The 17,882-nt window shown below is 41.1% G+C and overlaps 2 protein-coding genes across 4 annotated transcripts in view; both read left to right on the top strand.

The window, feature by feature from the left end:
* The first annotated feature begins 55 nt into the window (after nt 1–55).
* Nucleotides 56–7,265, top strand: LOC109511798 (uncharacterized). Its single transcript, XM_019863126.1, has 6 exons — nt 56–440; nt 1,963–2,135; nt 2,793–3,011; nt 5,256–5,416; nt 5,506–5,638; nt 6,788–7,265. Exons 1-6 carry the CDS (start codon nt 185–187, stop codon nt 6,962–6,964), a joined length of 1,119 nt encoding a protein of 372 aa, XP_019718685.1. The 5' UTR covers nt 56–184; the 3' UTR covers nt 6,965–7,265.
* Nucleotides 7,266–9,890: 2,625 nt separating this feature from the next.
* Nucleotides 9,891–17,882, top strand: part of klhdc8b (kelch domain containing 8B) — a 68,506-nt gene continuing 60,514 nt past the window's right edge. For 2 of the 3 annotated variants that reach the window (XM_019863128.1, XM_019863129.1), the window contains exon 1: nt 9,891–10,286. The gene's annotated coding sequence lies outside the window, so the exon portion shown is untranslated. The remainder of the gene's footprint in view (nt 10,287–17,882) is intronic. The other variant, XM_019863127.1, reaches the window with a different exon arrangement.

Raw genomic sequence — 17,882 nt, 5'->3', positions numbered from 1 at the left:
TGAATCAATTTATTCCACCAAAGGGTGGCGCTCAAGTCACCCTGTATGATATTAACCCGCTAAAGAAGAGTTTCAAGCGGTTTAGGAAGGAAGTTAACGAAGCGGCTGAATTTCAATTCAGCCAGCCAAATTTGAAGTCCTGTACTGTATTTTTAAACTAACTACCACACGGACTGGTTTACTGATGGCCCACATCGGTGGAGACAACAGCCACCAAGCTGAAGAAAACGACGAGACAAATTCCCGGCATCTCTCTAAACCTGCGCACGGGACAAATGACGGCCTACGGGTGTGTATTGCCAGTCACGAGCAGAAAAAAATCATCTTGCATGTGGACCTGAACAACACCATTCTGGTGTCAGACGCCGTGACGTGCCAAGGAACAGTGGCTGCCCTGGATTATTTTCTGACGACTGTAACTTGGGGCAAAATGAGTAAAGGTAAAACTATTTTCTTCAACCCTTGAAAAGAAAAACCAAAACGACAGTTTCGGTTGTGCTGACTCGTTTAATGCGGAGAGCGTTTGTCGAATTCAGTTCAACAGCCTTGATTTGATCATTGATCATCCCTCCATCGCCACCGGATTTGACGTTATTATTTGAAACTAAAGGTTTTGTGGAATGTCAGCTATGCAGAATGACAGGTCTGCAGGAGCAGTTTCCCAACTTTTGTGAGCCAAGGAACATATTTTACCCCTTAAGTGAAACAAAACTTAGGACACACCACTAAAGAAAAACTACACGATGACGTAATTGTCTCGCCTCGATCTACTCACAGTTCCAATTGCTCAGTGTGAAATTTGGGCTCGTTTTGTTGAACACGACGGACAACTGTACAGGGTGTCCACAAAGTGGGTACAGACAGATTTCACGTTCGCTCGACCTTGCTCTCCTCGACTTCTCTTTCTGGGCTATGATAAAAGAGAAAGTGTACTCAATGTAATATATGCATTGAAAACTATGGAAATCATTTTGAAAATTGAATAAAACTGTTTTGTTTTGAGAAGTATGTGTGCGTTTTTTTAAACCATGTACCCAGACGATGGACACTGTACAGCGGACCCCCATATACTCGCGGTTCAGCTCTCGTGCACTCAACTGTGCCGCCCCAGATTATCATTATTTTTTTTTTTTAATATTTCCTCCGTCTTTTCCCCCTGCTGTTTTTTTTTTTTTTTTTTTAAATAGAAATCGCACATTTGAGGTTTGTCGGCGTTTTAAAAGAGTTTTGGACCGTTTTCGGGGTCCACTATATTGTGTTTTTGAATGCATGACAAAGACGATATATTTAATGTTCATACTGATCAACTTTATTGAGTCTTCTCGGCGAAAGAGGAACAAAACCATCCGGTTGGTTCTGGACTCAAAGCTCAAAAAACAGCATCTGTAATGGTATGGGGCTGTGCTTGTGCCAGTGGCATGGGTAACTTACACATCTGTGAAGGCGCCATTCATGCTGAAAGGTACATTCAGGTTTTGGAGAAACACATGCTGCCATACAAACAATGTCTTTGTTATGGACGCCCCTGCTCATTTCAGTAAGACAATGCCAGACCACGTTTTGCACGTGTTACAACAGCGTGGCATTGTAGTAAAAGAATGCGCATACTAGACTGGCCTGCCGACAGACCAGACCTGTCTCCCATTGAAAACGCGTGATGCATTATGAAGCGTCAAATACAGCAACGGTGACCCCCAGACTGCTGAACAGCGGAAGCTGTACATCGAGGAAGAACAGGGAAAGAATTCCACCCGCAAAGCTTCAACGATTAGTGTCCTTCAATTAAATATTTATTAAATATCTTCTCTTTGTTGTGTGATAAATACAGGTTGAACGTGATTTGCAAGTCACTGTATTCTGGTTTTATTTATGTTTAACCCAGTGTGCCAACTTTTCGGTGTTGGCTTTGTAGATTACTAGCATGGAATCTTTCAGACCTCAACTGTCTCTTTCCATTGGCAGGCAAGTGGGAATGGTTGAGTGACTCCCCCTCACTGCTTCCGCCACGTGATGATGCCGTCAACTACTACTCTCAGTTTGGAGCGACTCCCAGGTTCACCTCCGGTGCAGGTCGACGCTTTCGTGGGATTCTGGAGGAACACCTGAACCTGCTTCGCTGGCCTGAAGGTGAAAAGGTAAGTCTCCTCTCAGACACAATGGACAATTTGAACGACGTGAACGCCTTATTACAGGCTTTTGGAAAATAAACAGTATTGAATTGTGATTTTTAAAAAAAAATTTTTTTTTTTTTTTTAGAAAATTCATTCATCTTTCAGATTTTATTTGAAAGATTATTGTGGTCTTGTAACATTCAAAATGTTGTTTTTTTTGCGGTTGGTGGATTTTGTGAAAATATGCATTACGGCCGCCGGTGTGTTACAACTGGTACAAGAGTTAGTGAGCTATTCACCCTTTGGAAGGTAAACCATGGATAAATCTAAGAAGCGAAACGTTTCTGGGAAAAGCAGAACATTTGCTGCCCCTGTACTACATGAAGTACTTGCAGCATATTCAAAACCAAACATCACTCACATCCCGCAGATAACCGCTTATAGTCATTTGTCAAAATGAAAGTGATGTCTCACTCATTGCTTTGAATTGCCGACGCTTTGCGCTTGTTCAGGAGCAACAATCACATTCACTAGGTGAAATAAATAATTGGCGATTATTTTGCAAATACATATATTTGACTTTGTTCAGCGAAATACAGGTAGTCCGCCTTCAGATCTCAAACAGAATGTGTTTTGGATCTTTTGACTATGTCGTGTGCTGATGAACTGGCCTCCCTACAGGGAGACCGAGAGCTGTCAATAAAGGCGGAGGATGGACGACTGTACCACTGGATCCTTCCTTCCTTTTTCCAGTTGCTCAAAGACCTAACGCAGCAAGGGACCGAGTTTGCCATCCACTTTCGTACTTTTGGAAGCGACCTACCTCGTGTGCTCAGTGCCGTATCCAAAACACTGACGCAGGGCGCTCATCCCTTGTTTCCCGATCTTCCTGATTTAAAGGTGAGGTGGAGTCACACTCACTCTCAGCATCGTCTCCCCAATAGATTAGACCTGTCACTCTGCATTTGCAAACGCACTGTCAGACATTTTCAATCTCTTGTGCCGTAAATTACCAAGGTTGCCTTTTATTTCCAAACAAAAATCACTTCTCGGAATCACCACTTGGAAGCTGTTTACCTGCTGCCATTGGGAACATTTCTGGCTGTCATTGTTTAGCGTTTCCTCCTGGTCCTTTTGCACAACGTCCGGTGTTCTGGGAAATCTTGGGTCATGGTTGAGCAATTTGCCAGTCTTGTAAATGGAAAGAGAAAGTAAAATGTCCTGGATGATTCGTTTTTCTCCAATTTCAACATGACCTTCACTTGCCAGTGAACTCTAATACCATCTGTGGAAAACGAGCGGATATGTGAAAAACGGCGTGGATACGGACGAGTGAGTTCTGGCGTGCCTGCTTTTGGCTATGTTATGGGGATACCATCCATGAATGAAGTTTACACTTTGATATATTTACCGTATTGGCCCGAATATAAGACGGCCCTGATTATAAGACGACCCTCTCTTTTTCAAGACTCAAGTTTGAAAAAAGACTTTTTGACCACCATATTAATTTTTGTACAGAAAATAATTACAGTACATCTGAAACAAATGATTCTTACAATATATTTGAGAGAAAAAGCATGTTATTTTTCTGGGGGGTTCAGCGGGGGACCGCGTCAGCGGCCTCACCCGGAGGCGCTCCCGGCGGCAGGGACGCAGAAGCAAACCCCTGCCTACTCATTGGCCAGCGGTTTATAGTACGGTGTGGCGCATATAATTACAAAATTGATTTTTCTTCATAAATCTGAGCATGCGGCTCTTAATCAGGTGCGGTCTGTAGCCCGGAATTTACGGTATATATTTTTTTAATGCAGACCTTTGCTTATATCGTGTGTCCTGTAATCACAGTTAACTGAACAGTATTTTATGAGAATTAAAATTAGTCTTAAACTGTAACAATGTCCTCCCATGAAATCTTGAATCTTGTCCAATCTAACACAAGTAAAAGATACTGTACGGCACAGGTGTGGGACTGAAGTCCTCGAGGGCCGTTATTCTGCATGTTTGCCATCTCCCCCTGCTGCATTTGATTCAAATGATCAGGATTGTTATCGGGCTCCTGCAGAGGTTGCTGATGAAATGATGATTTCTTGAACAGAGTGAACCATTTTGGGACAAACGACTGTCACTCACACTTGTCTCGTGCACTCAAGTGCTAAAATTGTCTGAAGCCACACACAAGTAGATTGAATCACCTGCATCCTGCGCGCAACTCGCACCTAAAAGGTTTTCCAGCATCCACACTGACAAAACTCTGACTGGCGTCAGCTGGAGTGCGATCGGGTGCTTCCAAGACAGAAAATCACTCTTCTCACATCTAATCCTTCAGTTTTGGAACAGCTCTCAAAAACTCTATCCCATAAAAATGTTATTGCTTCAGTTCTGGAGAATGAATAGAAGGTTTTTTTTTTTTCTTTTCTCTCCCTGCCTCCAAGGCTGTCAGGGTAAGCTTGATGTGGAAAACGTATTCAAACAATCACTTGTCAAATGCTAAACATCTTCCACTGAAAGTCTGCATTGATCTGCCATGAGAACGGTGTCGTTTAAAAATGCGACTGCAGTACTAAATCAAGGGAACTGCGAGAGTTTTGTGGTGTGATACAGTTTTTGACTCTGCTGTCATCTACACGGCGTTGCATTTTGTACTGCGGGTTTTCCGCTTGTTAATATTAAAAACATCTAAAGGCTTATGTGGGTACAGTGCTCTGCTTTAATATATCAGAATTTTCATATTGGCACACAAAATCGTCTCAGGAATAAATGTAGAAATATTGTATATCCTCAAATCATGACCTGTGCCTTCATAGAAATTGTGTCATAGTCCACTTAAATAAATGAGTGCCTACCCTCGAGTAATGCCCTCAGGGGGGAAAAAAAGGATGTAATTCAATGGCTGCATTTATTCATTTTGAGCATGATTTTTTTTAAATGAAAAAATAACTACATGTGTAAAAACACAAACCTCCTCTCTAATGAACATGTGGTAGCTAGCAGTTGAATAACTAAGTGCCTTCATCCACTATTTGAGATTTTCTTGTGAAAATAATAAACGTGTCATGGACTGAAAGCACACTGTTCTCCCAGTAGGCGTGCTGTTGTGTACGACTTGTAAGAGCAAAATCCTAACGGGACCTCTCTCCTGCTCAGTTAAGTGTGAATAAGACGCCAGGCAAGATCCGCTGCAGCTCGAAAGGGGTTCTTCTGAGCAGAGGCGCAGAGCGGCTGTCGACCCGCGATGGCGAGAGAGGCCTCTACCAATTCTTGAGCAGCGCAAATGGGCTCGGAGGCTTCCAGGATGACTATGAATGGTACCGCTAATTACCCACGTGCGATCGAGGTGACGTCAGGCTCCTGCAATGTATCCTTATCCACTTTTTTTGAACTAAATTAATCCAAGGTGGGTGACTAAGAAGTTCTCCATCCAAGGTGGGAAACCGCTGTGGCTGGACCCCTTTGACAAGCATGTTCAGCACATCTTCATCGACGACAACATACGACAGAATGAGGAGGATACCGTCGTACATCCCAAGGTAGCACACAACGGTGGTCTTTCGCTCAGATCAATTTCTTCACTTGCCCCCCACACCCGTTTTTCATCTTACGCGGCATGCAGTAATCTCACTCCTGCCTTGCTTTTTGCCTCATTAACTTTTAATTGAGGCATAGTTTTTATTTATTTCTTTTTGCTTTTTTTTTTTTTTTGAGTGGTCTCATTTAGTGGGAACAACATTTTAAAGCTCCTTTAAGCACTGTAACTCCCTGACTCAGCTCTTCTGGAGTAAACCGCTGACTCCGTGCTGGTGTGTTGCTTCATTCGATGAAAGTCGGACGCTGGCAATTACGTGATAACATTTATAGAGGCTTAATTCATTAAGAGCTGCAAGGCCTTCGTGCCGTGCTCCAGTCAGCAGCTACTTGACTTTATTTGCCCCGCTGGCGAGTTGCACTGTGTATTTGTTTCGTTCCAAATGAGGTGAATGTTGAAAACAAACAAACAAAAAAATAGCCCAAGAAATTTTCACGAAACTTTATAGGCCAAGGGAGATGTCATCACAATTTGGAGTAAACTGGTAAAAAAAAAAAATCAACGGGATGCTCAGAGTTGAGTCTAATTTTAACTTAATGTATGTACTTTGTCTACTTTTTCCCCGGTTGACACGGTTCTATCTTTTGGAAAAAGTGTGGCCTCTATTGTTTTTAATAGTTCTACAAAGTATTTCAACCAAAACCACAATTACAGGTTTAGTTAAAGAATTTTGACAAACTATTGTCCCAGTATCACTTTTTTTTTTTTTTTTAAAGAGCAATTAAATCTAGAAGGAAGCGGACTTAATTTATTATTTAACTTAATTAAAACCATTGGTCCCCTTTTCACTGCAGTCTCAGGTTAGGCATGTAACGGCATGCACACGAACAATGGGGTTATCTTTTTCTCCCCATTAATAATTTACAAACTGTTGCGCTGAGGTTTTTGCTTTTAGGCATTCTAAAATTGGTCGCTCAGCAGAGCAAGACAAAATTCACGGTTTGTCTCAACTTTACGAACACCAGAAAGGTTTGGTTGTGCTTTGGCATGTTTACGTGATTATTTCAGCCACATACTGGATGCAAAGTAGCTCCAGATGCACTTGCATTGAAAAACGAACAGAAACCCAACATGACTCTTGTGTATGATCCAGGTTTTCATGGAGCCCGGCGGCTCGGACACTCGCACGGCCTGCATCTCGGAGCTTTATGACATCGCCTTAATCCAGACCGATCTTCTCAAAGCCATTTCTGAGCCCGACTACTTCACCCGCCGTGTCCAGATCTGCCGGGAGAACTATGAGAAGAATGTCCAGCAGGGGTCAGGCTAGAGCACTGCTGAGTGTCTTCTCTCAACCACATCTGGTCTTGAGGAACTCCATCTCAGGGTATCATTATCTGTTGGAATGCTAGAGACAAGGATGTGTTGGCAATATCCGTAGCAATTCTTAGCTCAGAAGAAAGTGATTTCCAGAAAAGGCAAAATAATGACATTGGCAAATTGAAGAAGGGGGGAAAAAATCTGCTTTATTGAGTGAATTTAATTAATGCCAGACTTGAATATTTTACCATCCCAAAGAAGATAATGAATCTCCAAGCTTTGTTTTGAGGAAAAAAGGTGGTTTTTTTTTTGTTTTTTTTTTTTAGTTAACAAAGGGACGAATAATTACACAAATGCAATGTATTTGCAACACACATTACAGCATATTGTACACTGAGTCAAGACGACAGTTAAACATGAATGTGGATTTTTTTTTCTCCATATACATTATGAATAATATGTCACTAAATTTGAGAGACTGACTTAGAGCAGAAGCTCTATGAATAATACAGCTAGGTAATAAATACCATATTCAACGCACTATGAGGCGCTTCGGAGTACAAGGCACACCTTCAGTGAATGGCCTATTTTAAAACTTTTCATATGTAGGGTGCACCGCATAATAAGGCGCATAGAATAGAAACGGCAGTCGTGGCTGCAGTTGTGTTATGCATCCACCAGATGGAGGTACGCTAAAGGGTATACAATACATCTTTTTTTAATAATAGAGCTTTCACAACTGCTGCAGCTCTAACAAAGCACTTTACAGAACATTTAAAATACTACGTCCAAGAAATCATAATATTGACCCACATGTAAGGCGCATCGGATTATATGGCGCACTGGATGCTTTTGAGAAAATGGAATGCTTTTAGGTGCGCCTTATAGTGCGGAAAATACGGTACTCAAACATCACTTTTTTATTTTTCTTTGTGGCGGTCCTTAAGTAATTGGGGTCAAATGAAGTCAAAAGCCTGTTTAGTCAATGCTTTACCTCTATTCAGACCTGGCAGGCATAATTATCCGATGATGAGGTGACAAGGCCAATACCTGTGCAAACACCTCATGAAAATCTTTGCACTCCCAACACCTGGCCCTTTAGATGCTCATCAACACATTGCGTGCTGATTTTTGTCAATGCATTATGCACTCTTGGGTTGCACATCACTATTTACTGTTCTGTATGATGTGCAATGTTAAAGCACTGGAACCTATCGTAAGGTTGAGCAGGTGTTAGAGAAGGGTTTAAAAAATCATTTTACGTCTTAGGCGTCGACAAAGATATTTTATACCTCCTTCAGGGATATTCTTTTATTTGCAGTTAATTTATTGCTGAATTATGAGAGACAAAATTAAATCAATAAAAAAGAAACTTTGTGGCGTGGAGCATTCCGAGCCATTTTTTGAAAATTGAGTTTTTTTTTTTTTTTTTTTAAATTAAGGGGTTGATTTTCTTGAACAAAGTTTGCATTGTAGCGACCACAGTCTTCCATATGCAAGAGGTTGGGATCTATGGAGGTGTACAATTTAGTGCTTATCCAAATTAGGGTTGTTTGGCTTTTGCTCGTCCTGGAATTTCCCTCCGCACTCCACTCCAGTGAGAACATTCTGTGTCAGCATTGAAGATACTGTACTGGGTTATTTTTATTAAACAATCACATTTTACTCCACACTTGAATTTCACACCTCAGGTCCACTCCAGTGTAAACATTCCCTGTCATCCTGAAGATACTGTGTTATTTTTATTTTATAATTGCATTTTACTGGTTTTCTTGAATTGGGAGCAATTTGGGTGCTTGTTGGTGGCGCCGTTGGTTGCAGGTATTGACAATTTGAAGGTGCAAATATATCTTTGGAAAAGTGTATTTTTTTTTTTTTTTAATCTGTCAAGGATGCCAATCAAAACTCTGATCAATTTTCTGCATCTCATCCAAAGTTTTCGGGGGCCGGCATGGCTGAGTGGTAGAGTTTACCAACCCAGAGGTTGGTGGTTCAATCCCAAGCCATTGTGGTCATGTCGAAGTGTCCTTGCGCAAGATACTGAACCCCCAGTTGTTCCTGATGCTGCGTCATCAGTTGGTGAATGAGCAAACAGTGTAAAGTGCTTTGGGTACCCGCTCTATCAAAAATTCCATTGCACATACTGAACATCAACACTGTATTAAACATTTATTTGAGTGCTTCTTCAGTTAAACATTTTTGTATGCCTCTTTTATGTCAAACTATTTTCTGTAGATGTTGATTTTAGTCTCCTCTTCCATTGAAGTTAATCTGTGTCGTGTAAATTGAGGATATGTTACAGTAGGTAAATAACTTCCAAGTGAGACATCCAACGCCGGCTGTAACTTACTTTGTACATAGTAACAGGTGAGTTGCATCACAACTACAGTGAATGTGTTGGAAATTCAGCCATGATCATGCCAAGGATTGTCTAATTAATTACCTTTTCTGTTGCTCGAATGAATGCCACAGATGTACTCTTTTGACACTGAAATGGCCTAGACCTGACGTTAGCTAGCATGTTAGCCACTATGTGTTGATGAAAGACAACCAATTGAACTTTATACAGTATTGTGAGAAAATGTCTTCCACTTCCGAAATCGTGCCTTTAGAAGTGTTTACTCCACCACTCGGCAGTCTTGCCTTGTATTTAGTATTTACCACCTCCGCTCGATTTATCCTTCTCACCCAAACATATTTTTGTCATTATTTTCAGTTCAGGACAGCAGCAGCGACTTATTTATTTTTTGTTTACCAACATTAATGAAAGGTTTAATATATGTTAAGATTATGAGGAGTCCTTGGGAAAAAAATCTCCCTCGTGAAGTTTGAGAAGCCCTGAAGTCTACAGAAGAAGACATAAGTGACTGCAGAGCCTACTTTGTCCGCATGAGGGCAGCAGCATCCCACTTAGTTATTTTAACCACTTCCCTCCTCTCAGGTGAGTTACCTGATTTTGTTGGAGGCGAACGAAATGGACACAATCCGACTTTTCTCCCCCTTGGATGATGAATGTCCACTAGCGGGTCGCAGTGTTTGAATTATCACTTGAGGAAGGCGGAAGGTGCAGCTTGCGCGCATTTGACGGTTGCGTCAGTTTTACGCACAGACGAACCACAGAAAGAGAGGGAGAGAGAGGTGAAGTGAGGAGAGCGAGTGAGGAGGAAATCGGAGGGCAGCTGGATGGTATAAATGTTGCCGGAAACGGTTGGATGCCGGCGCTTTAATGAAACGGGCACCTGCACCCTGGGAACATGTCGTGACCGTTTTGATACCTGTGGGCTACGTGGCACCATTGCTGCACCTTCGCACCGATCTGCCCTGATAGCAAGGTACAAACATTTCTTCGCACAACTTTACACACCTTTGAGCTTGTATTTGCTGATCAAATCAGAAGTATTGTGTTTTAGCCAGGAGAGTAGTTCGTACATGGGTTGAAGAGCATGTGCGCTTCTTGGGGTTGTTGAGGCTGGTGGTCAACTTCGAGTTCCAAAATAGCCATTGACATGGTTTGTTTTGTTTGCTGTTGCTGTTTTTAAATTGAAACAGAATCTCACTTTTCAAGTGAATTATTTGTACTGTACAGTTGCTGACCACTTTATGAGAAATGTCTTATACTGAGAGGTTTCTAATGTTTTGACTTTCTTGCTACAAACCAAGTGGTCGGTCTCCACTTTATTTTTTGGTGCCCCATTTTAGCTGTTTTGATGCAAATGTTGAACTTTCCAAGGGTGGGGAAATTAATTACCTGATTTTGTTATTTCTAAGTTCATTATTCATTCTTCAAATATATCTATGATAATGTTTCCATCCAATTGTACCTTTTGGCTGTGGCCACGCTTATCCAGTTGAAATTCATGAAAATCACATCCTGATTTACTGGGTCGAGTCATACTATGTGAATAAAATGGGTTGTCTCGAACCAAAATGTAAATGTTTTGCATTTGGTTTTCTACCTAATTACATAATTCATAGTTTTTGGGACAAGAAAATAATGACCTTTTAATTTGTGTTGACTCTTCTTCTGACTGCATTAGAAATAGTGTGCTGTTACGACGAGAAGAAAAAAGATGGTGGGCCTACTGATAAAAAAAGCATTTCATTTTGAGTTTTTTCCCCCAAACCTGCGCATTGTTTAAAAAACAAATGTATAATTTACACTAATTTTGACAACTAATGTTAAGCACTCTATGCGGTGAAAGTTAAAAAACAAAAACATCTTAAAAATTATAGACTGCCTGTAATTGAATAAGGCCAGAGAGTTAACCAAACTACAGTATTGGCAACATCTCACGACAATCACAATAGTAGATCTGAATAACTTATAGATAGTATGATCAAAACTGAGCATAATAAACTTTATAAAGGCAAGATTTTCTTTGCACAACTCTTAGCATAATTGGATCACAAGGGATTGCAATTTTGTACATAACATAACATCTCAGCTTCTTCATCTACGGTCAAAAGAGATATTATTCTCCCTGTAAATTGATATCAATCTATACACAAGGTTCACCAACAATATGAACTCAGCGCTGACCTTTCGAATCACAGTTTTGCCTTGTGAAATGATTTTTTCTTTTGTTGCATAACTGATGAGTTCTTATTGAAGTTGGCTAGCGATCCCGAAAAGCACTCTGAGGGTTCTTCATTTGTGCCGTAAACAAAGACATTCTTTATGATTTTGTCCTTCATGCATCCCTTCTTAGTTACGCAATCTGTGCACGACATTGATTGCTTCACCCTTCCTTAATCTTCTCCGTCTTTGCCACTAAGAACCTTTTATTTGCTGTTTCCTCATCAAACAGAGATATATTGACGATAATGGGTCAAAAGGTCATTGTCGGTCTTTTAACCCAAACCCCCCAATGGTGCCTTGTTTAATTCACCACTTAAATTTTGTCATTGAGAGGTACATAAAACAAAATAGCAGTGTGTTTAATATCTGAGTCAAGTTTTTTATCATCTCAATTTCTTCAAGAAAATTTGACTTTTCGACATATTTCATCCAGGTTTCTGACCTCACCTCAGTAACAGAATCAGCTTTTATCAAAGTGCTTCATGACGTAAGATGGCACACCGACTCGGGAAAGGTGTCAGTTCCAGTTTTACTGGATCTCAGGTCGGAATAAATGGAACCCTCCTAAAATGGTTCATGCCCTTCTCAAAGGAAAGTACTTGTGATGTGGGATCCCTCAAGGATCTGTCCTTGGACCTCCTTTTGTTCAGCGTGTACATGCTACCCTTGGGTCAAATTCTTCGCAACTCTAATGTTGACTATCATGGCTATGCAGATGACACACAAGCTATATGTCTCGGTATCCCCAAATGACAACAGTTCATTTAAGCTGTTGTGTCACTGTCTAAAACAAATATATAACTTGATGAACGAAAATTTACTTCAACCCAAATGAAACAAAACAAAGATATTTGTTTTTGGCAATAAAGAAGAGGATTGCTCTTAAGAGTTCCTGTCTTTAAAAATCAAAGAAAAAGACCAAGTCAAAAACATTGGTCCTTTGATAGAGTCGGATCTGACTTTGAGCAGTCATGTCAAATAAATCACTGAAATAACCTTTGCCCAGCTTAAAACATATCCAGAGTGAGGGGTTGCATGCTTCCAGCAGAACAGGATTGTCGCTTGCTGCTGCTGCTTCTGGGTCATTTGTGAAGTCACTTGCTTTGGACACGAGGAGAAGCTTATCCCTGTTTTTAATCTTCCTTGACTATTGTAATCGTCTTCTGCCTGGAGTCCCCCCAAAAGAGCATCAAACAGCTGCAGCTCATTCAGAACAGTACAGCTTAGGTTCTGACCAGGAAAATAAAAAAAAGTTCAGTACGTATTACTTCAGTTCTAAAAGCGTTCCCCCTGACTTCCAGAGCTGTAAGATAGACTTGAAGACTATACCACTGATGTATATCTAGCTTGGATAGGATCTAGCTTTCCATGATTCTGAAATGAATAAGTGATTAAGACAACGGATGACTGAATGCTCCATCAGCTCTTGTTGGATACCATTTGATCATGCAGGTGTACCCAGTGAAGTATAATCAAACATCAATAAATGTAGAAACTGCATGTAATATCGAGAAATGAAAAGAAATGTTCACGAAATCCCTGACTATCTCTTCCTGATAAAAATGAGGCCCCGACAGCAACTACAGTATTTTTTTTTCTCTCAGTCTCCATGGTTACACATTCAAAAATTAGTTGTTTTTTTTGTGGGATAAATAATGAGAAGTGCAGGGTGACATTGAAATGATTTAGTGTCTTGTGTGGCATTTTGTGTGTTGCTACACGATGGAGCAGATTTCTGGATTCATTGAAAATTTGCAGGGCAGATAATTACGGTACAACTGTTTAAGAGAAGTGGTTACCCTCTGCTGCTCTTTCCTGCGTCTGGATCGCCAGTCGAAAGAAGGATTCAGTCACATACCTCGAGAAGAGCCTTTGCACCTCTTCTCCCCTCTTTTCTCGGACTCCTAACACATGTGCTAATCAGCATAATGAGGATCACAGATGACGTGCGGCGTCTGGGCCTGTCTCGTCGGCTTCCGAGCAGGGTTGCGAGATGCGCCGGCGGCTCTCGTTGTGCCAGTAGAATGCCACCTTCAATCAGGACCGGTCTCCGTGAAGGCGGGCATTCAGAAGGACGCGGCCTTGTACGAATGATGGATGGCATTATGGAGTCATGCATGACTTAGGTCACCGGTGTCAAACTTATTTTTTTAGCGACAGTCACATTCTAGCTACGGTTGCGGGTGGTTCGAATGTATATGACGGGGGCGGGGTGTCATGGTACACCAAAAATCATGGAACAGTACATATCTTGTGGTGTTGTTCAGAGCTTGGAAAACATTGTTTTGTATTCCCCCCCGACCATATCCAAAGTCCTTATGTTTTATAGAAACATGAACATATTTGATGACATTTTAAAATTGAACCTCAAGATCTTAAAATGGGAATTAGCAATTTCTAAAATGAAAAAAAAGTTTTGGTCATATTTGTTAAAATAGTCAACTTGACTACATGTTCAATATGATCTGTGGAAAAAAAATCTGTGACTTTGCGAATTATTACAGAAAGTGATCCCTTCTCAGATTGCAGGTTTCGTGGCACCCACCGTTAGTCGAATTTGTCACGTTTTCCGCATGGGGGATACGCAGCTCACCTGTGATGATAAGCAATGTAGAAAACGGACGGATGGGTAGGAACAATAACTTGTACATCGGCTTTCAAGGACGCTTAAGCCATAGTCGCACAAATACGCAGAAGTTGATTGTCAAGTACCTTTTCATTGTCTTTCTTGTGCTTTTAAGTTCTGGATTTTTCACCAACACGTTTGATTGAAAAATGAAGGCACTGTGTGTAGCTCGTGTTTTAAAATGTGACTGTGTTTTATATTCTTCCCGTATATGCATATCCACTCCCGCGCATGAACAAAACACTCACAGGCTGACACTGCAGACGTCAACTTGGGTGGATGAGTGTGGATTGGAGCCAATTTTTCCATCAGAGGATGAAGTGGGATAAATGCCACGGACAGTTTGGACGTTCCAAGTGGCCAACGCTCATTTTTACACCAGCGCAAGTTGTCTGAACTAGAGAGCTTTGCAACAAGTAGGGCATATGCAGAAGAAAATTACTAATATTATCGATTATTTCTCCATTTGATCAGACTTAACAGCACCCATTTCTATCTATCCATCCATTTTCGATAGCACTTTGTCCTCATTAGGTATCGCTGGCGCTCTGGATTCTATCCCAGCCGACTGTGGGCAAAAGGTGGAAAATACCCTGGACTGGTTGCCAGCCAATCACAGAGCACATACTGTATCACTTCCCCCCTGGAAAAAAAAAAAAAAAAAAAAAAAAAAACGTATATTTGCAATTATCAGTCCCAGAGGATTTTCAGTCAGCTGTTTATATTTGTAGGGACATGACACAAAACGAAAGTCATTTCAAATCGCAGCGTTCTGGCTTCAAGAAACAATGAAACAAATTAAGAAAAAATATGTGCTAGTTGCTAGTCACAAAGGGTTATTTTTTTGTGACCAAGTAGATGGGGAAAAAAAAATATGGAATCACTCAATTATGGGTGATCTACTACTGAGCCACACAAGGAATGTTTTCACTGTTTTTACTCGATGGCTCCGTGCATTGTCATCTCGAGAAATGATTTCATCATTCCCAAATGTCCTTTTAGATGAAGAGAGTCCAAAATGTCAACGCAAACTTGGGCATTTATTGAAGATGTAATGACAGCCATTTTCCCCAGCTCCCTTTCATATCATCAATGACTGTGGGAAATTTGCATGTTTTCTTCAGGCGGTCGTCTTCACAAATCTCATTGGAACGGCACCAAACAAAAGTTTCGGCAACATCCCCTTGCCAAATGAAGATTTGTGGTTCATCACTGAATATGACTTTGATCTCTGGAGAGATCAGAAAATGGCTGTCCGCTGCTGACACTCTCTCCATCCAATCTGATTGAGCTTGAGAGGTGGGCAAAACTGCCCCTAGATAAATTGCGCCAAGCTTGTGGCATTATATTCACAAAGACTTGACTGCCAAAGTATTGAGTAAAGGTTGTGAATACTTAGCAACATGTGACGTCTTAGTTTTTGGTTAGCACGTCGGCTTCACAGTGCTTCACAGAGGTGCAGGGTTCGATTCCAGCTCCGGCCTTCCTGTGTGGAGTTTGAATGTCCTCCCTGCGCCTGCGCGGGTTTTCTCCGGGTATTTCGGTTTCCTCCCACATTCCAAAAAACGTGTGGCAGGTTAATGGAACACTCTAAATTGTCCCTTGGTGTGAGTGTGAGCGCGGATGGTTGTTCATCTCTGTGTGCCCTGCGATTGGCTGGTAACCGGTTCAGGGTGTCCCCCGCCTATTGCCCGAAGATAGCTAGGATAGGCTTCAGCACCCCCCATGACCCTTGTGAGGATAAGCGGATCGGAAAAAGGATGGATAGATGAATTTGAAGAAAATTCCCCAAGATATTTTTCCACATCATCACAGTGTGTTGTGCGTAGAATTTTGAGGAGGGGGGAATCATTTATTCCATTTCAAGATGAGGCTGTAACATTAAAAAAAGTGAAACCCTGTAACTACTTTCTGGGTACTCTTTTTTTTTTTTTTTTTAGTATTTACGTTGGTTGGCTTTGGGAGGTATCAAATTGCTTTGATGGTCTGAGTCACTTAAGTGTGTTAAATATGCAAAATAAATAACATCAGGAAGGGGCAAAATTCACGGCAATGCAACACTTTTTTTTTTTTTTTTTGTTAGCACTGTTACCGACATTATATTGGCATGACTTGTTTTGCGTGTGTGTATATTTCACTGACTTCCATTGTATTGGGGATGACATGACACCGGAAAGACTCCGTATCAGCGAACTATTGCCCAAATCTTTTCTCCTCCATAAAACAGCATTTCTTTTTCAAGTGAATGGTCTCTCGCTTTTCAAATTTCCCCGAGGACACGTCTGCATTTAAACAACACTCTCAGTTCCGTGCATTCTACTTGTAATTTGTTAACGCTGCTTCACAGTCCTTGTCCTCCAATAAAACGTCCCCTGACCCCGGAGACTGTAGATGGAGATATTATGCAGCAAAGACAGTGTGTAGATGAATAACATTCATCTTCCGTGCGTGTTAACGGACTCATTGCTGCCATAAAGTTCTCAAATTAGCGCCATAAAAAATGCAGAGTTGGAATTATGAGAAACAGATTAAGGCGGATCTCACCTTTTTCAGCAGTGAGTGACGATTGACATGCAGTTAAGTGCTGTGAGCAATTTACCGTGGGGGAAGAATAGCAGTTTGGAGCTCACGGCGAACAATCCAGCTCTGCGCGAATGATTATTTTCAAAACATTGCTTCCATGTTTGTGTGTGCATGTGTAAGCTTGGCCGTGTGACACATGCCTGCCACTTGGAATTGTGGGCTTTATCTTGACTTGGCCAGAGGCAGAGCGATGCATCAGCTCATGGCAACTGTATGCCCTCTGATTGGCTTCGTGTGAGCGCTGCCACCACAAGATATACACACTTGAGTTCAGCGCAATGTGATTCTCCCGTAGAAACTAAAAGCTGCCAAAATATGGCTGACAAGGATGACTTCATACCTGCAAAAATGCAGATCATCACTGGTGTTTATTTGATTCGCGACAAAGTGTGTTGACATGCAGCCTCCGATCTCTATTCTGTGAGTCAATAGTTGCATCGATCTATCTATTGATGTTGAGCCTTAACGCGTAATACTGTCAGATGAAAAAAAAAAGTGTGAAAACTTGTTGCTTGATTTGTCAACAGTATTTTTAGAGATGTTCAAATTTTAGATTGACCATGCCAAATTTGATATATATATATAATCATTATGTATAATTTGTTTGTTTTTTTTTTGGCATGATCCACAATCACCATTTCCACATGCCAACATAGCTCATCATCCATTTTACTTTGTATTAAAATTTAATTTAAAAAAAACCCAAAAAAACAACACTTGGACTTCAAGCAGAAAAAAAAAAAGTTGTGTCGTTTGACCAAACAGTCAGCTGAGGCCATCACTGGTGTTTATTTGATTCGCGACAAAGTGTGTTGACATGCAGCCTCCGATCTCTATTCTGTGAGTCAATAGTTGCATCGATCTATCTATTGATGTTGAGCCTTAACGCGTAATACTGTCAGATGAAAAAAAAAAGTGTGAAAACTTGTTGCTTGATTTGTCAACAGTATTTTTAGAGATGTTCAAATTTTAGATTGACCATGCCAAATTTGCCTTTCGTGACTCAGAATGGCTCTGTTGTACACTTCGCAGAGAAAGGACAGGGGAAGACGGCAGCAACAAGAAGTAAGACAGACACCAGCCAGGGAAATTATTCTAAACACGGGACTATGGTCAAGTTTAGCGATTTCAATCATTCCT

Source organism: Hippocampus comes, unplaced genomic scaffold, assembly GCF_001891065.2.
Source record: "Hippocampus comes isolate QL1 unplaced genomic scaffold, H_comes_QL1_v1.1 scaffold1, whole genome shotgun sequence".
NCBI classification, from domain to species: Eukaryota; Metazoa; Chordata; class Actinopteri; order Syngnathiformes; family Syngnathidae; genus Hippocampus; species Hippocampus comes.
This window is presented reverse-complemented; position numbering and strand designations above follow the sequence as displayed.

Bases quoted from the DNA above. Each gene is read 5' to 3' on its own strand.
- LOC109511798 (XM_019863126.1), top strand. From the start codon at position 185: ATGGCCCACATCGGTGGAGACAACAGCCACCAAGCTGAAGAAAACGAC. The intron at 5,417-5,505 runs GTACCGCTAATT...AATTAATCCAAG, and splicing joins TTCCAGGATGACTATGAATG to GTGGGTGACTAAGAAGTTCT. The intron at 5,639-6,787 runs GTAGCACACAAC...TGTATGATCCAG, and splicing joins ATACCGTCGTACATCCCAAG to GTTTTCATGGAGCCCGGCGG.